General features: G+C 39.0%; 1 protein-coding gene across 4 annotated transcripts in view; it reads left to right on the plus strand.

Annotated features, from left to right (window-relative positions):
* The window catches only part of C5H4orf50 (chromosome 5 C4orf50 homolog), a 69850-nt gene that overhangs the window by 31995 nt on the left and 16428 nt on the right, over positions 1-21427 (plus strand). For 2 of the 4 annotated variants that reach the window (XM_040063916.2, XM_040063917.2), the window contains exon 9: positions 6110-6230. In XM_040063916.2, the coding sequence (XP_039919850.2) occupies positions 6110-6147 (38 nt within the window). In that variant the 3' untranslated portion in view covers positions 6148-6230. Of the gene's footprint in view, positions 1-6109; positions 6231-7140; positions 7274-7740; positions 7845-11166; positions 11410-13256; positions 13372-21427 lie in introns of those variants that run through there. The other 2 variants (XM_040063915.2, XM_058420517.1) reach the window with 2 other exon arrangements.

A 21427-nucleotide genomic window follows, 5' to 3' on the forward strand; every position in this document is an offset into this window, starting at 1 on the left:
AAATACCCCCTAAAATATTGAATTTAATTATACATGTCCTACATAATCACTTAGGGCCAAAGATGAGGATTCTTTGTGATTTTTAAATTTAGGTTTTATTCAATGCAAATTTACAGTTGAAGAATTTATCCTTTGGACAGTATAAGTAAAACTAGCTGAAGAACCTTCATGTGGTTTGACTGGGACTTGGTAGCATTCCCCTTTTTAAAACCTGGCAGGTGACAGGGCTGCTGAAGGGGCATTTCATCACCCTGGACATCAGGAAGTGGCTGCAGATCCAACTGCTGCCAGGAAAATGTGGGCTTAGTGGGAATTAACTGATTCCACAGATCTTAAAGGAATGTTCTCATTAGGAAGGACACTTTTCTTCTCACCCTTTTTGTGTGTCAAGATCGATGTCTCATCAGGGAAACCTTCAATACTGAGTATTTTGAACAAGCATATGATAAATAATATTCTTTTTACTATATTTGGGCTATAGGAAAAATAATTTTCCTGGTATAATGAGTGATAAGTAGAACAAAGATCATTTGGGAATAAAATGTAGTTGTTTGATCCATTTGATAATTTCCATCTGGATGGCATTTGCTTCCCTCAGTAAAGGGAATGGCAACTGCCTATTTCTAGGCAATCTGTTGAGTTTCTTTCACAAAAAAGGACAGTTTAGCTTTTCCTTCCATATGGACATATATTATTACATATACAAACATGTTGTTCATCTTTCTTTTTTCTTCGATCCTCTAAGAAGTCTTTATTCCTAGTTGGGTTGGGATGTGGGTTGAATATTCTTGTTTTGGGTTTTTTGGGTTTTTTTTCCCAGAAATCAGTAACAGAGGGGAAAGACTGCCATTATTCTATATAGATAGGTACTAGTTAATTTACTAAACCAAAAGAAACCTTGCTTGGTGGAGCAGAAAGCAAGTTAGCTGTAATAAGACCAGAATTATCATTGTCCCTCTGGGCCTGACCATGCTGGGGGAATAGAAGTCTGCAAGCGTGACTCCAGGCTATTGTGAGATCCAGTGCAATCTCTGGCATAAATTAAGCAAGTTCCACCTCAGGATTCTCCCTCTGGAACAAGGAAGTATTCTAAACTTTCAGAGGTTCATTATAATCATAATGTCATCTTGGCCAACCAAAGAGAAATTGTTTTCTTAGCACAATGATGTGACAATGGTTAATGCTGTGGTTTTGTCACTGCCCTGGGACTTCCGGATCTTGTGCGTTTGTATAATTCTTTACTAACTTTTGATAAAATTTGTGTATCAGAGGCAGAACATCAGAGCTGCTTCACTTTGTCCCCCTGGGCAGGCAGACAGGTCTGTACCCTGCTCCCCTCGCTGAGCACCGTCATTCCAGCAGGGATTCCTCCCTCCCAAAATGTCATGAGGTACCTAAGTGCAGTGAGCACATAGGCATTGATGCTTTTTCCTTGGAATAATTTTATTTGAAAATTGATTCTGTTCTCTGCGTCATTTTTTGTTTTGGAAGTGCTTGTGTCTAAAACCTTTGGAAAAGTGTAGAAATCTTTTTCCAATATCCCTGCACATAAAAGCAGGAAGGAATAGGACGTGCCTATTTTCTTCATGAAAAACAAATGTGGAATTTTTTTTCCTTTGCCAAACCCATGTGATGGAATCCTGCAGAAATGGGATATTGTGCGACTGCCTGGTGCCAAGGAAGGGTGCAAAACTTAGGAAAAGGGTGTGAATCAGTGTCTGGTGTTTTAGGGCCACACCCCTTTCATCCTCTTCTTACTGTTAGCCCATGGATATTGTTTATTCTGTCTTTTTGATCTGCTGGGGTAGCTGTGCCCAGGCAGCTTGATTGCAACTTCATTCACAGAACAGTTCAGAGTTAAAACAGCCTGATAATCATATGCCACTATCAGCAAAATTGCCACCTGTAATCAGATCTGTAAGAGCACAGATGGCTTCCAAATGCACTAATTCAGTACCAGAGCTGTGATTTTAGCAGCAATTGCTCCTTAGCATTTTGCACCTGGAATTTTTACTAATTTTCATATTTATCGAACATCTGTAAATGGAGACCTCCGGCTTGCAGGTACTTGTGATCTAAAGAAGTTTGAGGATGATTACACTCCAGTTTCAACAGAGGCTTACCCTGATTGAGTTAAAGTTTGGTTAGGGTCTGGTCCTCAGAGGATTTCAGTGCCTTGTCAATTACCTATTTAATCTGTGACTTACGGCCTTTGGGTTCCAATGATTTTTTTGTTTGTTTGTTTTCATTTCCCTTGTTCCGTCTACTTGTTGGTAACCTGAGAGAGAGCAAGCTCTGCCTGCTTACATGGTGGACTTGAAGTGAGTCCAGGCCATAGCACTCATGTTTGGGATGTGCAATCCAAAAGACAACTCCTAACTTCCAGAAAATAGGATTTTTCCATGTTCTGACCTTTAACAATCGGCACCAGTGAGCAGAGCCATGTCATAGGCTGCTGGTAGGAGGGTACTTGCCTCTTTCACAGTCTGCATCTGATGTGGAAAGGGACCCTGCCAGACCTCACCCACCAGTGCCACGAATACAAGGTTTTCCCACTAAGGTGATACAGATCTTCTCTCTGCTGAGAGGTTTTGAAATTTCCTGGGGTTGGAAACAAAGGATTGAGCTGGAAAAAAGGGATTCCATGCTGGTTTGGCTGTCTGTCTCCTTCAGGAGTGCTCATAACTGCCATGTGACAGGAGGTGATGAAGAAGGGTGTTGGTCAGGTTTCTGGTGACAGGGAGTTTCATTATTCATGTAGTCCAGAAGCCACAGGGAAATTATGAAGGATTTAAGGCTAGTTGGCTGAGTTGGGTAGAAGTTTCCTTCATACTCATTTTAAATGAGGTGAGGAAGGAGAGGAAAAATATTTAAGAGAAGAAATGATGGAAACAAGAAACTATCCAGGAACAGAAGCGAAGGCTGGAGGAAAAAGAGATGAAGTTGTATTGAGGCAGAAGCACAAAGAGAAAAACAGGCACATGTGTGTTAGGAAGGACAAAATTTACATGTGAATCCTTGTTTCTCAATTCTGATGATTATGTTTTATAAATCATATATATATATATACTTAATTCCTTAACACACATTTAATTCTTCAGTAAAACATAGTTAAAGCCAGAAACATTATGATTTGTGGTGAGGATATGAACAGCTTCCTTCTGCTTTGTATACTGCTAAGTGACCTATATCAGAAAAAATTATAAGTACTTTAATTGCTGGTCTTTCTCCAAACTGGTGTTTGCATGAAGTATTTTCAACAAAATAGGTGAAATAATATTCAGGGTGAACCCTAATTCTGGATTATCTTGTGTATATGTAGTAATTGCTCATGTAGTAAATAAAAGGGAGAAAACCAAGTTTTTATTAGACTTCTTAGAGATGTGTTTAAAGAAGAAAATGGCATTTGATTTCTTCAAAATGGGGAGAAAAGGAGGAAGAGTGGAGCCTTCTTCTGTTTCCCAGAGTTTCAAGAATTCATGGCTGAGACAGTCAATGTAAACATTTTTCATTTGAAGTTCAGTCTCACCATGCTGGAGGCGTTTGTCCCTCCACAGCAAACGGCCAGAATTGGAAATCTCCAGGTGGGTTGGCTCAGATGGGAAAGCACATGTGCCTGGCTGAGCCCAGGGGCTGAAGGACTTCTTGGGGGACAGAATGGGCCAGAATGAAGAAACAGATGTTGTCTAGGCTGGAATTCCCATTCATTTTGTTTGGTCACCTGGCTGCTAGAGAAACGCTATGACAACACGTTTTCAGCTGAGAGCCTTGTCATAAGATTAGCTGTGACAAATGCAACACCTGGTTTCCCACAGAGGGAGCTGATGTTGGTGAATTCTGTGTCATTTCACTTGTAGTTGTAGATTTTCTTTTTTTCTTCTTCTGAAAGTATCTTTAAACGAGACAGAAGTAGTGTCTGGTTAGCTAACACGAGTTAAACAGCCAGCTGAAATTTCCGTCCTTTGCCAGAGCACTTAGTGAACTCTAAGAATTTATCCAGACAGACAATGGCTTTTTCAATCCTGGTGATGTGTAACAGTTGGATCTGGCTAATATCTCTGTCCTTAATGAGTTATTAAAGTGGGCAGCATCATTAAAATTTTATTTTAGGCCTTTTTCAGACCTTTTATTTATGAGACGACAGTGGCTACTGCTGCCAAATGTGGTTTTGCTGCTGCTGGGTCATGGCAGGAGAGGGCTTGTGCACATTGTGCCTGTGGTATCCCCACACATGCTGACACTGGCGTGGATGTCCTGTGAGCAAATAAGTTACAGCGTTCAAATTACTGTAAGGCACAATTTCCTAAAAATTGACTTCATTCTTACTTGCAAGGTTACCTTCTCATGTATTTTGCAGGCATATACTAAAACACAGCTGGTGAAGTCAAATAGCCGGATTGTTGGGTGGTTTCTTATGCTTAGAGAAAGGAAACTTGTTTGTGAATAGGATAGAAATGTGCTTATTGTCAGAAAAGGGAAATCCATAAAAAATGAGCTAGCAGCTGAAAGCAGATACCTTGGGGAGGAGATGGGGGCACCCTGGTCTTCTCCAGGGCTTTCATCATTTTCTGCTCAAGGACTTCCTGCAGCAGAGTTTATATTTGTTCAGTGAACCTTGGTGGATTTTAAGTTGTCAAGGTTCTCTTGAACCCATATAAACCTTTTCTCTTAGCAGTATTCCATGGAAAGGAGTCCCACCACTTAGTTACCACTTTGTTATGAACTCGTTACCGGTCAGTGCTTCCTGGATCTTGTCATTCCTGGTTTCCTTCTCCACTTAGGTGTAGTCTTATCCAAGAATCTGTCTTCACTATACAGTGTAAAGTTTGCACAAGAATCTATCTAGCAAACAACATCTCAGTTTACTCTTAGCTTTTGGAATCACATTTCCAAAGCCATTTCATATCATATATAGGGATATAAGGCAAACATTTTTGTAAAGTCCTAAAACCTCTCTCCTCCAAAATTACAGTGTTTGTTGTAAATGGTTGGTTACTTTTCTTTTTCTTTTTTCTTTTTTTTTTTTTTTTCTTTTTTTCTTTTTTTTTTTTAATTGAGTCCTCACTGGTCCAATTCCAGACCACTGATAAAATTTGGAGGTATAACTAACACTGTAATCTGTGTTCCTTGTCACAGGAACATAGGATAAGTAGTGGGATGGTGAACTAAATTACAAAATTAATACCATTTTTTTTCCCCTGTATTTCAGTTAAGCACTTCCATTTGATATATTTGACATTTCTCATGTTCTGTGTCCTGTACGTCTCCAAAGTATTTTGCACTCCGGAAGTCCTCAGTTTTGCTTATTGTCTTAGGTTACTACAGTCCAGGTTAAAGTAAATAAGAAAAACAGAATGAGAGCCTTTTCTTATCAATCCTTTTATGCTGTGTATGCACAATTAACATCTCCAGGCTTCCTCTTGCCTTTTCAGTTGTTACCCATTCTGATAGAACTTCTAAAGCCAAAGTCTTTATGTCATTAAGTCACATTTCTACCCCAAATTCTCACTTGTTCTACTGCTGAATATTAAGAAAGTCAGCCTTTTCTGCTTGAGGTGTTGTGTTTCTCACATTCCTGCCTTGTGGATTTAGTAGCTATTTATTTCAGATATTTTTGTTTCCCTCCTATTCTATTATGCCTGCTTCTTTTCATTCACTATTTTGTCTGTTAAATAAAACTCCTCCTCTCTTAAAGTTATTGTACCACCACATATGTTAATGCAAATTTTATTAGACTGCCTAGCTAATGCTGAAGATAGTGACTGAGATGAGTAATGTTTTGCTAATCTCCAAAATACAGAATTAATAGGGAAAAATCCCAGTGTTGATCAGGAGTGGTTGATACTAGAAAGCTGTGTCCCTGTTGAACCAAAGCATTTAAAGCATTACCAGAAACTGCATTGTAACTGGAATGCTGTATTGGCCAGGGGGGTAACAATTCACTTAATAGTACAAACTCAGATGAAATGTTGTGCTGAACTGGGGATGCTGTTAAATTGACTTTTCTCACTAAAACAAGCACTCCAGTGCCTGCTTTTACACTATGTCCGTGATTGAAAAAGCTAATGACAACACTCTTCTTGCTGTATGATTTTTGTTTTCTCTCCAGGGATGAGTTTACCAGTTGGTTCAGTCTGTATTATTTAACAGTGAACAGAGGCATCCTGATGTTCAATTCAGAGAAGAGGATGAATTAGGATGTCACAATAACTTACAATGCAGAATGCAAGGTAGGTTCAGCAAAAATGAACATTAAAAGTTTTATCTCAACAAGAAATAAGTTTTATTTAATTTTTATGCCTTTTTTTGCTTGCTTCATTTAGATAGAGAAAACCCTCTATGCTAATTTTTAGGAGTGTTAAATTTCAAATACAGCACATCGATCTTGAAACACTCAATAAAGTCAATAGAACCATTGCTGGTGACAAACCAACATCTGTCATTTTTTGCACAATGGTCACTGACATATAATCTATTCCATTGCCTTACCAAAAAAAAAAAAAATGAAGCCAGCAAACTACATAGAAATATATGTCCTCATAATAGTTTTAAAATAGACTATTTAAGATTTGTCTTAATGTAATTATTATATTTTTAGCTGAAATACCCTGTTAATTTATATTTCCTTTTCACTTTAGAAGGCTGGGTTTTTTGCTCTTATTGGTTCTGGTCCATCACTTGGACTTGGCCACGACTCGGGTTGTGCAGTGTTGCTGAGTCAGACTATGTGTATCAACTATTTACCTGCCTCTCTGAGCTGTGTAATGCTTGCTTTGGTTGCATTCAAGATCCACACAGTCTTAACCTAGCACACTTCACCATGCCCTTGAAATACGGCAGCTTTATCCTTTACTGAGGTACAGAGAGATTAGGTCCAAAGTCATACACAGTCTATAGGAAAATGGTATAAAATCTGGTCAAAATCCAAAGGCAGTGCACTAAGCACTGGATCCTTTTATGTGAGGAAGGAGGAGCTGACACATCTTTACCCATTATAAATAAATGTATTAAAAGCTGGCATGTAATTTTAATGGGAGATTGATTTATGTATTAACTGGTCTGGAAAAAGGCAGCTTGGGGGGACTTTTATCACTCTCTAGAACTACTGAAAGGAGATTGGGGTGTGGCTTCTTCTCCCAGGTAACAAGTGACAGGAGGAGAGGAATGGCCTCAAAGTTTCACCAGAGGAGGTGTAGATTGGATATTAGGAAAGATTTCTACACAGAAAGTGTTGTCAAGGACATGCTGCTCTGGCAAGTGGTGGAGTATGAAGGTATTTTAAAGATGTGTAGATGGGACACTTTGGAGCACAGTTTGTTTGCTGGTGGGCTTGGCAGTGCTGGGTTAATGGTTGACCTTGATGATCTTAAAGGTTTTTTTTCCAACCTAAATGATTCTGTGATTCTAAATAGATTTATTACTTGTGAAAGGTGCCAGACATTACCTGGGACATGCAGAAGTCCTATATGTATTAATTGCCAGAATAATTTACATTGATCTGGCTACTGAAAACTTGTGTGGGCTTGAAAGAGATACTTTCTTACAAAAATGAGAGCTCACAGTCTGTGTTTTGATCCTTTTTTGGTTGCCTGAATGCTTAGGTCACTATTCATGGAGGAAACATGCTACTGGATTCCTTATGAGATTCCAAGTACCTGCTGCTCCATCTTCCCCTTTCACAAATCAGAGTTTCCTCACTTTCAGTGTTTTCCTCTGTCTGCCCCATTATGCCCCTTCCAGATTTCACTGCCTCTGGAGACCTGCAATGCTGTTAACAATTTTTCACAGCTCCTGGCAACTGGCTGGACAGGAGACAGTGGTTGCTGCAGCTCACTTGGGTCTAGGTATGTGCTCATTTTAAGCAACACATCTGAGCTGACTTAGTCTGGATCACTTGGCTCTCTTTTTGTTATGAAAATCGAAATAACTTTCTGATTAATTATTGAAAATGCAGTCTATTATCAATATATAAACTTAATACGTTCTCTTCTTTATACTCTTTCTGTATAAATGCAATATTAAGGGTACAGAGGGTGTTCGGCTACTGTTATCTCTAGTTTAAAATCATGTATTCTTTGCAATTCTTCAACATCTTTTTAAATATATTAATTTTAAATATATGTCTTTGCTGCCCTTTCCATTACTCTAAACACAGTCCCCATGAGTGTAACATCACTACTCCTAGTCATCCTGTCATTTGGATTTATGCAAGTGTTATCTGAAATGACTTATGGACTTTCAAAGGGATGTTGTTTCCATCTTCTTATCAATGATAATAATAGTCCCATTTTCTCTGTTATTCACACAATAATATGTGGTATTCATACAATAATTCATGGGTTAAGATGTCAGTATATACATGTGGATTTAGGAACAGATCTTTAGGCTGTTTAAATTGTTTGTGTTCCATCAGACTAAGATAGAAATTGAAGAATTTTTTTGCTCACTGTTGCCGTATGCGTGTGTGCAGTTTTTTTGGTCAGTGTTTATACTGTGGCTCTCAGGAGACTCTTTTGCAAACAGAAATTTCAGTTTCATGGCTGAGGCCCTTGCTTATCATCAACTAAGAGCTGATTCTTTGAGCAGTCCTTTTGAAATCCACTGCTTCTTGATGATTAAGTTGCACTTTGCCATGAAAAGTTGAAATTAAATCCAAATGATCCAAATTAGCTGTATGGACTGAAGATGTACACACCAACTTAAAAGAGAATTTGGACATATCTGCACAGCCCCAAGCAGGGGGGAGCTGGCATGAATATGTGCCACTTCATTTATGCAGCGAATACTGGGTCAAGTTGGAGGGATTCCTGTGGCTTTCTGTAGCACAGACCAAGCTAGTAGCTTCCTGTGAAAGCCTGGAAATTTATGTTTTGTTTGAAATTAGCCTGAGAGTTGCCTGAATGCTAAACATATTAAATTATTTTAAAATGCTTAAGCAAGTCAGTTACCTAAATATGTATGTGGGGAGGAGGGGAAGAAGAATAATGGCTATAGGATTTGGCCTAATATACTTAGACTGGGTTTTTCAATTTTTACATATATATTGCTGTCTTTGTTTACATATATATTACTTCCTTTGTAGCCTTTCTGTGGTAATTTGTGGATGTGAATCAGGGAATAAGCTTGGAACTAGATATTAGAAAGCTTTAATAGGACAATTTCTAGTCAGCCATTCTAGTGAATACCACAGCTGTGCCAGGGTCAGAGAGGCTTTTATGTTGTTTGTCCCCAAGTCTGACAGAAGATCTACTTGCCCTTGAGTCCATCTAATGAAATCATTATAAAGTAAATGCTATGAACATAGATCACCCTTTAATAACCAGCTACAGCTTCATGACCACCGAAGGTAATTACCTGTCCTATATGGAGTCATGTAAACATCAGCTTTTCACATCCCCTTCTGAGCTGTTTTTGTTTTCTGCCATGGTTATACCCAGATGAGGAACTGGGGAAGTCTGCCATGAGTTCTGCAAGTACTAAGGTAACCCAAGTCTTTGCTGAAAGACATTATTTATTCTATTAATATTTAACCTGGAGCAACCACTGACCTGCATAATTGGATAGAGATGGGTGAGTTGCTCCCTGAACACCTCTAATGCTCTCATACTTTCTTCACTTCTTAGAAGGAATATAAACAAACACCAAATACTGTGTTGTGGAAAAAGGTGTGTAACAAGCCAAGAGTAGTTGGTATTGCACAGAGATTTTCCTGTCTGTTTTTCTGAAATTCCTCTGGGGGCCCATCAGTGTCTCTGAGCTGGTTGGCTGCTCAGGGGCTCTCCTGGCACGCTGAGGTGGGCTCCCAGCACACAGGATGTGATGTGCCTGCTCAGGCACACATTAGCTTCTGCTGGGATTTGTGGTTCTCCCCACAGTGAGCCCCTGCAGACATCAAGTTACTCATCCTGAGCAGTGGGGTGGGACTCGGTGGGTTTGCCCTTGGTGGCATTGCTCCTGCTCAGCCTTCTCCACGCTTTGTGGGCTCGGAATGCTGCGGCAGCTTCTGAGTCTGTTACGGCAGCTCTTTAACAGCATCGTTTGCAGTTATTACTCTAAGTACTCAAAGATTAGGTTCATTTCTCTGAGCTAGAGTTAACTCTGAATATTATTTGAAACAAATTCTGAAGTCATTATCTGTGCTGCTTTGCCTGTGTGTCCCTTTCCCCAGATGACTTAATCATCTGGAATGATTTGATTCAGTCTGTGATGTAAAAATGCCCTCATTTGACCCTTTGTTTCTCATGTCAACACCCTGCGTCTGTCCTTGCAAATTCAGTAGCATATGTCCTTCCACTGCAGATACTGGTTCATTTCTCTGTCACCTGTATGTGTGGGTGATATTAGTATGGGAAAAAATAGGAAAACTGTCTAGCCATGTGGCAAATGGGTTTATTTTGTCCCTTTGCTCGCAGTCCATCTGATCTCTGCTGCAGGGGTCTCTTCCAGCACCCCACACCAGTGACCGAGGAGCTGCCAATAAAAATTACAACAGGACATATCACTTCTTTCTGTGTCGTGTGAAATTCTCACAGATACTAATTGCTCCCTTGCAGGTGCTGTGAAGGGAGTAGGATTCTCTCAGGGGCTGTTAAATACGAGCATTTTTATGTCAAGGATATTATAGTATTCTCTCCCACAGGAAAGAGAGAACTTTTTTTCAATGCCATTAACACTTAGTTCCCCCAAAAATTTGAGATTATAGACTTGAAGCCATAATAATTTTTATATGAAATAACTAATTTAATTTATAAACAATTTATTGACTTTTAGTGAGGTCTTTAGCAGAACTCCAGATGCCAAAATGCAGTGCAATGAATATATTTCAACAATTTCTAAAGAGGATAATAAAATCTTTAAATGGAAAAGACTTCAGAAAACCTGCATTACCCATAAGTGTTCTGACACTCTCGTGTTATAGATTAAAAGAAAACTCAGTGCTATTCCATTCTCATTTCATGTGTCACATATTACACGTGTATACTACATAGCACACAAAGTACTGCAGTCTCTGCTGCTGCAATCAAGTAAAACTCCTTCCAGGACAAAGGATCAGCACTTATTAGCTTGGTCTAGCATTGTATCAGAAAAATTTTTCAATGAGTAGTATTGCTAAAAAGGCTGTACAAAACTCATTTATTTTGCCATTAATATTTCTTCTCTTTCCAGGCTGTCTTAGAAAACTCAGTCTCTCTGTGTCCATTTCAAATCAGTGTTCAGACTGGTGGTGTTTCTGGCTTGCTGTCTGAGAAGACAAATGTCCAGCACAGTTGTAGGAGAGCAGCCCCATGATTTGAAGTTCAGTTTTGCTCTGAAAAGCACCAGCCTGTCAGCAGCTCTTGTAACACAGCAGTTGTGCTCTTCATGGGAAAGTAAATGTCAATGTTCATCCCCACAACATCTCTGTGCTGAGTACATGCTATTGTTTTTGTGGCAAAAGCCGCTTTAATTTAAATATAGGCACATTCTAATATGGAGACCCTTTTATGCCAAAGAACCCATAAAGGGTCAATTCATTTATTGGTTATTCAGCAGAAATGCACAAAGTAGTTTAGTGCCTTTTTTTTTTTTTTTTTTTTTTTTTTTTAACTGAAGCATCTGTTTGTGATTCCTGAGTAGATATCATGTATCAGAGTAGAACAGGGTTTCAGTGCTTCATTAAACCAAATTCCAAGTGACAGCAGATGGAGTAGGAACTGGGATTAATTGTCAAGGAAAGTGAGAGCTGAGGGTGGTTTTGTTTCAGTTTTAAGAATCAAACTTCCTGCCCTAAACTCTGAGACGTTTGGATTTGGTACAGGTTGATAAGGAGATTACTGTAGCTGGGAGATAAAGAGCAACCTCAGATCACCTGATTAGGACCTGATTTTATTCACTATAAATATTAGTAAGGACACAATGAAAGAGTACTCAGCTAAGGCAAAGTTTGCTTTGAGGATTTAATAAAACTCGTATGTAAGGACTTACGGGTTAGAAATACAGGGAGCTCAGAGTTTGGAGGATCTTTTGAAGCTTGATTAAGAAATTTACAATTTCTCTTTCTGAAGAAAGTACGAGGCAGAGATTATGTCTTGGTGAAGAGTGAAGAAAAACGCTGGCCTTGTTGAGAGGGTCTCTGATAAAAAGATTTTAATTAGGTCCTTCTCTGGTAATCTAAATGCATTTAAAAGGCAGGTTCCTGCACTGCATGAAGGAAAAGAGTTTCTCAGCAAGAATGCCTGTTCTGCAAGGTGTGACAGCTGAGTTTGGGCTTGGCTAGGTGAGGTACTATAAAGTGTGGCTACCCAGCGATTTCCCTGACATGAGCAGTTATGTGTTATACACACCCTAGAATGCAAGTGGAAATAATAAATTCCTGCTGTTATGGGCCCCTACCTGCACGGGCTGAGCTCAGCAAGAAATGATAGTTGTTTAAATGCTGTTACTGTTCAGTTTTGGAAATGCTTTGTAGTGGTTTTCACAAACCACCAAGCCAGCCCTTCAGCACAGGAGCTGTGGCAAGTCCCTCATCTTAAAATAATAAATATGATATCGCAACATAAGTACTTAGGTCTATAGCTGACTTTTTTACCCAGATCAGAGTCACAAATGTTCATGCATGAACATGTTTGGTAATGTTCCCTTTTTGCTGTTGTGTCTCCAGGGTGGAGATTTGCCAATTTATTATTTCTGGGTATGCCTCCCCCATCAAGTGTCCCTGCATAGTATGTGTCCGAGGGACAGCAGGAGCTGTGCTGTCCACTGCCACAAAAATGCAGCTACTCAGCCTGATGGATGACAAACACAACACAAATTTACTCATTTGAGACAGAACTTTGTTTGATTTGGGTTTGTTTGTTTTTTGTTTTTTTTTTTACCTTTGAAATAAAAGTTGGAAAATCTTGATTTCACACAATTTCTGGATTAGTCTTGATGACAGATATGAATAAGTAAAAGGAAATAATCTTGATCCAGACTAATAAGAGAGAGTGTCTTCCTTGCTTATGCTGTATGTTAGTCAAGGCAAAATAATTTTACTCATCTAAATGACCAAGCAGTGATCGTTGTGTGTTTATTGCCATACAGTAGATATGCATGTTTGCTGGTAGATTTCAATTAATGCAAGTAAAGCTTAAATTGAAATTACTCACACAAAATCTTTAGTCTCTGATTATATTTGATAGCTTATTCAAGAGATAGAGATTTAATATTTTTGAACATCTTTATTATAGTTTAACAACATATCTTTCCTAATAGAAGTATCTTTTAATCAACCTCAGGTAAAATGGAAAACTTCCTTGGCAAATACATTACTGTAGTGGACAGAAGAAAAAGCTAATGATGAAGAAAACTAGTTGTCGTGGGTAAAATCAGAAATTCTGTGAGTGCTGGTGGACACTACTTCCTTTTTTTTAATAAAAGTGTTCGACTCACATTCTAATCCCTAAATTGTGCTCAGATTGCATGTGTTGGCATGAGTGTTCAGTTTACACATTTTAAATTAATCCCCTGCTCATTCCCTCTGCTGCAGCATAGATAAAATGGTGCAGTAGGCAAAACTAATTTCTTCTAAGTGACTCTATACTGAGAAATGCTTTCCAGATGCTGATGGTTTTCAGTTCATCAGATCAGACTAAAGCTATTCCAAAATCAAGCCCCAAAACTTGTCCAGTGTGTCTACTGAGTCCTTAATACCAGCTTTGTGTTCTCTGTTCTCCTATTGCACTTAATGAATTGCTAACCTAGACAAAGCACAACATATTGATAGTACGTTTACATTTTTACTGTGTTTTAGCTATTTTTGTAGTCACTAAAGGTAACTTCAAACACCTCATTAGGTGAAGCTGTATGATGACAAACTTGTTTTCAATGCTCTCTACCAAAATATTTTAAAATTACTGAAGAAAGAAATTTCCTTTCTCCCAAATATTTTTCACAAAATAGGAAATTCATTTAAAAGCAGACATTTGCTAAGAAAAACCCAAAAACCAAACAGAATTTCATAATCAGATACTTTTTTTGTTGCAAGCATATGGTCTTTGTTGTGATAACTATAAAATCTTGAAAAATCTGGTGTTACTTAAGACAAATAAGTTTTTGATGTTAACAGTATATTAAATACTTACTTGAATGCTTTTAGTAGCACAAAATAGCTCCTGTTAAAGTCGATAGTGAAATGCAGTTCAGTTAGGCAGGATCAAAGCTTGAAGGAATACATGATTTCCTTCTTACTTGTGATACTATTCATAAAACATTCAATTTTGTACATAAGTAGAGGCTCCTGAGAGAGAGCTTTGTTCCAGCATAAGGTGCACACTACGCTGCCTCCGGTTGCAAAACTACTTTAATCTGGAGGTGACAAACAGGAGAGATTAATGGCTTCAATTTGGACACACAGAGCCGTGTGGATTCTCTAACAAAGGAAGAACATGATTGCCTGGGATTTAAGAAAGAAAAAATTGACTTGGTTCCTGAGTATAAAATATACATTATTATATAGCTTCAGTTATTTTTAATATCACCATAGAGATGGGAATGCTCTGTATGCTACAGTGCCATATCAGCAAAACTGCTTAAGTGTATGTTTAGGGAAATTTCATGATCTTCATAGCAGAAGACAGTTCACTAAAGGTGTAGATAAACTGAGAGGTTAGGCAGGTGTTTAAACATTGGAATAGTTGTTACATCAATCTACATGTTTTTTAGAAGGAGACGGTCAAGACAGAGAGAGCCTGAGTGATTTCCCCAACAGTTTCTGAGAAGTCTGGGGATAAGAAAGAAGCAGAGCCAAATTTTCTTTTTAGACTCCAGATTATACTCAAGAGTGACCTGCAAAATCACCCTAAAATGCAGATGATGTCACCATTACTATTTGTTGCTGCAAATCCTGGTAGAATGGGAAAAAAAAAAAAAAAAATCCAGTCTTTGTACCACTAGAGGCTTTTACTAGGCATCTTTTTAGATGGATGTTCTGGAGAAGATATTTTAGGCTAGTTTTATCAATGAAAGTGAGGGAAACTTTTAGCACAAAAATAAATTTTAAAAGTTTCAGTCATCCCCTTGATACATCTAGGTATATTTTTCCTTATCTTTGTGTTGTTTTTAGAGGCTATTTGACCCTTTTCTGCAAAAGATGAGAAAGATGGTCTAGGACTTTAAGGGAGGTTGCAGAAATGATGTTGATAGATTTTAATTGCTAGCCAGTGTGCTGTCCTCTTTGATAAAACCTTTTCTTAAGCCAATTAAAATAAAAGGCTTAGAACACAGGAGGGTGCAAAGAGGTGAGAAGAAATGATGTATGGTCATATTAGCAAGAGGGGTGTAATATTCATTTGCAAAGACACAAGGGAATGCAATGATGATGAGACAAAAAAAACCTCCTCTCATCTTCCTGCTGTGCGGGGAGCATAGGAAGATTTTTCCTTGGTGGTTGATGTGAACGTTGCAAGAAAATGCAGTTAAAGCTTTCTGAAGATTAACTTGTGACGTGTGAGACTGAAACCAAGAAACACCAAGTACCATTCAGGCCTCTGTGATGGTGTGACACACTCAGCACTTTTATAAAACCAGGCCATTTAATTATAGCTGGGAGGTTAGGGAAGGTGAGTTTTAAAATTCTTAGCCAAAAGCCTTAAAATATCCAAGGGAAGTTAAGTCTAAAAGTTAGAAGTGTGAAGTTGACATATGGTGGAATGATTTTTGAGTTGGTGTCAATTATGCAGGTTGATTGGAATTAAGTAGAGCTCTAGCAATACTGGGAAACCAGGTGGATGTACACAATGTAATCAGCTTCTTCCCTCTGCAGTCTCAACTGGATATCTTTGAAATAAGTTTTTTTGTTGAAAAATGCCTGTGGACTAACAAATTTTTTTTCTGGACTTGTGAGGGCCTATCTTTTCTATTCTGTCTACAGACTACAACTGAAACAATGAGAAAGAAAAGGCAAAATGCAGGAGATACAAAAGCTCTTGGTTAGCTAAATCACCAACAGTAAGAAATCAAAGCTAAAAACCCAACAAAACTACAAAACAAAACAAAAACAAAAAAAACCCCAAACAACAAACACAACAACAAAAAAAGACAACTGACCATATGATGATAGAGCTTTTCAGTCCAAGAATCCCTAAGCCGTCTGCTCTATGAGAGTCCAAGGCCAAAACAGAGTCTGCATTTTGTGTCAAGACTGCAGTGATGGAATATTTTTACAGGGGGTTTAGTTCATCCTCATCAGTTCTTTCACTGATACTGGTGGAGGTTATTTTAGTGCATGGCTTTGGGGCACTGTACTTTGAAGCTCAGTTCCCCTCCTTCCTGAAAATAGAAAAGTAATCCTGCTGCCTTTGGGACAAAAAGTTGGCTCAGAGAAGAATTTTATTAGCATGAAATCTTAAAAAAAACCCCAAAAAACAAAACAAACAAAACAAAACAAAAAAACCCACAAAAACAAAAACAAAAAAACCACCAAACCCACAAACTTGCTTGAGAGAGAACAATGAACACTCATTTGCTGTCTCATGGAGATACTTTGTGACTCTATGGAAGATCACCACATGACTTACATGCTGCTGATGTCTCACTTGAGGGCCCACTGTTTTCTCTCTTTTGCTTGAATGATTACTTAGAATGAGAATTCTTTGCCTGTCCTGCACCTGAAGCAATTAAAACTGGATAGAACTACTCATGTTTTTCTGATCTATGATCATGTGTGCCCACTCAGGCAGTTTGTGCAGTATTAATGGAGGAAACACAGAGTAAAGCTGTATTTTCTGGCTGAAATTCTTACAGGAGCTAAGCCTGTACTTTAATGACAAACCAGAAAAAGAAAAGAAAAAAATTACCCCACTTCCCCAGTACATCCCTCCATGTCTAACCTTCTTCATGTCACCATCCTGGTTGTGTAAGCAGCTTTCATCCAGCCTTGGATTCAGGAACAATGTCTTCTCTTGTCTACAGAAGAGCTGTCAGGGAAACATCTAAATGTGTGTTGATCTGTTATGAGCTTGTGGTAGACTGCTGGCAAGCAAGTTTCTAGTTCAATGAAAGTCATTGACTCTTAAAAAGAACCTATTACGTACAGGAAAATAAAAAGCAAATTGAAGATATCTCTGTGTTTAATGTTGCATTAGCTGGATAACTTGTTCTGAATATTCTTCTTTTTGAAATATTGTGGAGATCTAAATAATCTGCAAATCTGCTCAAGAACTCTTGTTTCTACTAGTTGCTAATAAATTGGCCAACCATAGTATAAAATATACATTAGTCTTAGGACCTCATGAAGAAGTTCAGTTGTGTGCGAAACTGAAAACCGAAAATAAACAGCAAGTTTAAATAGTGTTGTTGTAATACATTGCATACTTTAGTATTTAGAGATAAGTGTTTTTGGAAAAGGAGAGGAAATGGGATAAATGCAATATCATGAGCAGAGTACATATGAATTTCATAGACTATTACTCTTTAATCTTTAGAGTTCCTATTTAAGCCTACAAATACATTAATCCAGCATCAGCTCTTCTCTGCTATCTTGATCATGCCGGTCACAGATGTTGCTATAGTAACCTTGAATTACCAATGCAAAGACAGTGAAGGATCTGGCTATCCAGATAAATAAAATAATTGAGGGGTGCTTGCAACAGCATTCTGCTTAATGTAGTGCTTAGATCCATAGGATGAGCCCTTGGTCCTGTGTGGATTATGGCCTTGACTTGAGGAGTTTGAGAAAGGCTGGCACTCGAGGCCAATTTCCTGTGAAACAGGTTAGTAATTAGAGAGATGCTGTTCACAGGGAGGGGCCATGATTTGTGTCACAGATGATGTTCATTGGTTCCAGTCGTCAGTCACACTGTCAAAAGACAGACTGCCGTGGATCCCACGTGTGGAACCTGCTCTCTAGATGCAGGTGTTGTTTGGATACTTTGAAAACCAAGAAAAGGTGTTCTCTGTGAAGCTCAGGTAGGCCCATGTTGTTGAAAGCAGTTGTTGAAGACACAGCCCTGTGCTAGTGGGAATCAGACACTTTGTCTTACAGGAGAAACAACCTGATAACAGAGTGGTTTGTTACAGGCATCATTAAATGCTAGTGCTGCTCTCTCATGTCTTGATGACAAAGGAATGAGAATTTTCAAGTGAGAAGCAACAAAATTCTGAACCAGATTTGCCTGTGAGTTGAATAATTCTGATAGTTACTCCATGGGCTTGAGCCCCCAAAGAAGCTTTGCAGTATTTTGGTATGTAGAGGACTCATATGAACTCTACAAGCAGGAAAACCCTAACTTGTGTACTTTTTTTTGTACAGTGAGGAAGCTTCCTGTGAGAGTTGTTTGCTTCTACCATGCCTCTGAGTTCTCAGAAAGCACTTCCTTCTTGTAGGAAATTCTTGTAAGAAGTGTGAGACTTTTTTGTTTGTTTGTTTGTTTTAGTTGAGTATGGCCACTGGGTTCAAAAGTAATGCAGGAATGCAGGTAGAGGCAATAGTGAGTGTAGGCATCATAGAGTAATGATGATGACTCCATTTTCATTGGAAACCAAGCCTAAAAATAATCCTGTAACTACAGCTCATCAGTGCTACCAATTGAATTTGCTGGCTAAGCTTGTAAAATACCACTTGAGCCCAAACCAGTGAAATAAGGGAAGAGTTAAAATTCTGGTCTCCTGTGAGCTTTTGTTCAGCCTTCAGTCCTACAAAGGAAACCTCTCATTGCGTTAGAAGGGTCCCAACTCTTTTCCTTTTTGTCTGGCTCTGAAAAGCCAGATCAGTTTTGCTACTTGCTTTATTGAGACTGTCAGCCCGCTCCTGCCGAGAGGCTGCTGCTGGCCAGGCAGCTTTCTGCAGGGGGAACAAGGGGAAGAAAGATTCTGCATCAGAAATTCCACTTGTATTGCTTTCCTTGCCTCCTTCCCAGCACAAAGGTGGTTTTGTTTGTGCTCAAGAACCAACTAAAAAGTTTGGCCGTGAAATGAGCTCTTCTCTGGAGAAAGGGGAAGGGGTGGAACACGTAGCATACAGCTTCAGACACAAACTTGTACCCACTCCCTCCTCCAGGTCATGGGCAATCGCATTAGCTGTTTGTTGTGTTACTTCACACAGCTGCAGGGCACCTCATGAGACAGCAGTTGCTGGTTTGAATCCTTGAAGAAGTAATTTAATAAGTTGGAATATTCTATTCTTATTCTGTGAGGTAATTAGATAGGAGAAAACTTGAAAAAAAAAGTCCTTCCCCCCTGTTGGTGGGACACGGGTTATTTGAGTATTTGTGATTTGCTCACATTGGTATTTGTTTCAATTCAGAGTATTTGGTGCTGCCAAAAGTGGGAGAGGGGACAAGCACTTTCCTTGCAGCTGACATCCAATTAGGCTTCTCAAGCAGACTGAATAATGTTAGACTCATGGAAATGAAAATTCTCCCAATAGTTCCCACTGGTGTACACCCCTTTGTACACTCATATAGTGTATAGTGGATCAATCTCTGCTGATAAAATATGTTCTGCCCCTGAAAAGATTTCATCCATGTTGCTTGTTTCTTGTGTAACCAAGGATTTGCAGGATCAGGGAAGTATCTACATTGTTTTTCTTCCTGTCAGAGATTAGGGAGATTTTGTGTGTATTAGTCTTATAAAATGTAGCCTTGCACAAAACACTGCTGAGCACATTTCAGGGTTTAGGCTCCAGCAGTAAGAGGATAGATATGGCCCCTATATCCAAGGCAGCCGGGCACTAAATCAGATGGGTAACTGAATGTCCGACTCTGTGCTTACATCCCTTGGGCAATGATAGAGAAAGCTTGAAGGAATTTGTGTATTTCTTTTTGCTTCTGCAAAAGAGGGTGGTTTACATATTTTGAAGTGAAGACAGAATGTGTAATGCCTCCATAAGAGGCATTAGTGAAATGAGGGTACCTAGAAGTTGCCCAGTGTCATTCTTTATGGACTTGGTACCCTTTCTCAGTCTCAGGGCTATGTAATTTGCAGGATAATCAGCCACACAATCCCAATGACTTGGTATGTTCAAGCAGAGTTGTGGGATACAGAATGTCTGCATAGTTACCTGGGACAATCTACTTCTGGCTTTGTGGGTAAAGATGGCTCAGAGAACTGACCTTTTAACCTGGTGTCCTATACTGAAGTTAACTGCTGGCTTGGGGATGACTGGAGAGAAAACACAGTCATTCTGTTCCTCATTGCAGCCTGTGCACAGATGTGAGAAATGGAAGCTGTGGTCTGGGGAGCTGCTTTCCATCAGAGGAACATACCAATTGGACTGGTTTATCCCAGGGATGCTGCTGAATCTTCAAAAGATATCACATAAAAATCTATTTATAATGGAGTTAGGAAGGGTGGGAAGAAATAAAGTGTGAACAAATCATTTTGTTTAAAAATTAGTTCATGCTTTTCAGCGAAGGTCTCCTTTTCCCTGTGAGCTTGCCAACATCCCTTAATTCATATCACTTAGAATAAAATGACTTCTGGGGATTAGGAAGATTTGAATTGTCTTTTCTGTATCACTAAATAATGATTGCTTGGGGAGATAGGAAATGTAAATTGAAAATGAATAGCTGGTAATGCGTTAGAAGCATTATGTCCATCCTGAGGCCTTCAGTCAAAAGAGAAGGTGATCTGTAATGGTTAAAGAGCACTGCAGCAGGTACTTATATTTCAACTTTTTTGATTTGAATTTTCTCTTCATAACCATTACAATACTCTTCTAAGGAAGCGTGTGCCATGACTTCTTAGATTGCCCTAATGACATTATTTTGTTGTAGTTATGAGACAGTGGATGCAGGGGATCTGTACTTTGCTGAATGACTGATCCTCACTAGTTTTCTGGAAATGTGAGATGTTTGCCTTTGCTTTCATTTCTGAAAAGTCTCACTTTGTAAATTTTGTATCTGAAACATTCAAACCATGGAAATATTAAGCCTCATTTTTGTGTTTCTGGATTGCAATTGATTTTTTCTTTTCTTCTAGATCCGTCATTACAACTCACTTGAAATTATACTGAGTCAGGAAACAGTGTAGAAGAGGTACTAACTGGTCCCATGAAGTACCCCTCGTGCTTTGCTGAATAGCAGAGGACATGTTACTTAAACTTGAGCCTCATTTTTAACATTTAGAAAACAGGGCTGGATGGTAACAGTGAATAATGCAGTGAATTCTGATCATCTGGGGCAAGATTTACTGGACAAATGTGCTGAAGGGAGAGGAGTATGGCCTGCCTCAACTTCCCCTCCAAATATTCCCAATGAGAATAGCAAACTGAAGGCAGATGGAGACTTCTGTCTCTTGCTGAAGTGAAGTGGGACTGATTGTAGTGGGTGGCCTTGTAAACCTCCTGGTCGATCTTCCCATGGGGCAAGAGGGAATCTTTGAAGCCTCGTGTCTCCTGGGGCGAGAGCAGTTCTGCACTTCTGAAGTCAGTGGCATTAACCATCCACCAATGAAGTACATAAGCAACAGT

Source organism: Hirundo rustica, chromosome 5 (genome assembly GCF_015227805.2).
Source record: "Hirundo rustica isolate bHirRus1 chromosome 5, bHirRus1.pri.v3, whole genome shotgun sequence".
Lineage (NCBI taxonomy): Eukaryota > Metazoa > Chordata > Aves > Passeriformes > Hirundinidae > Hirundo > Hirundo rustica.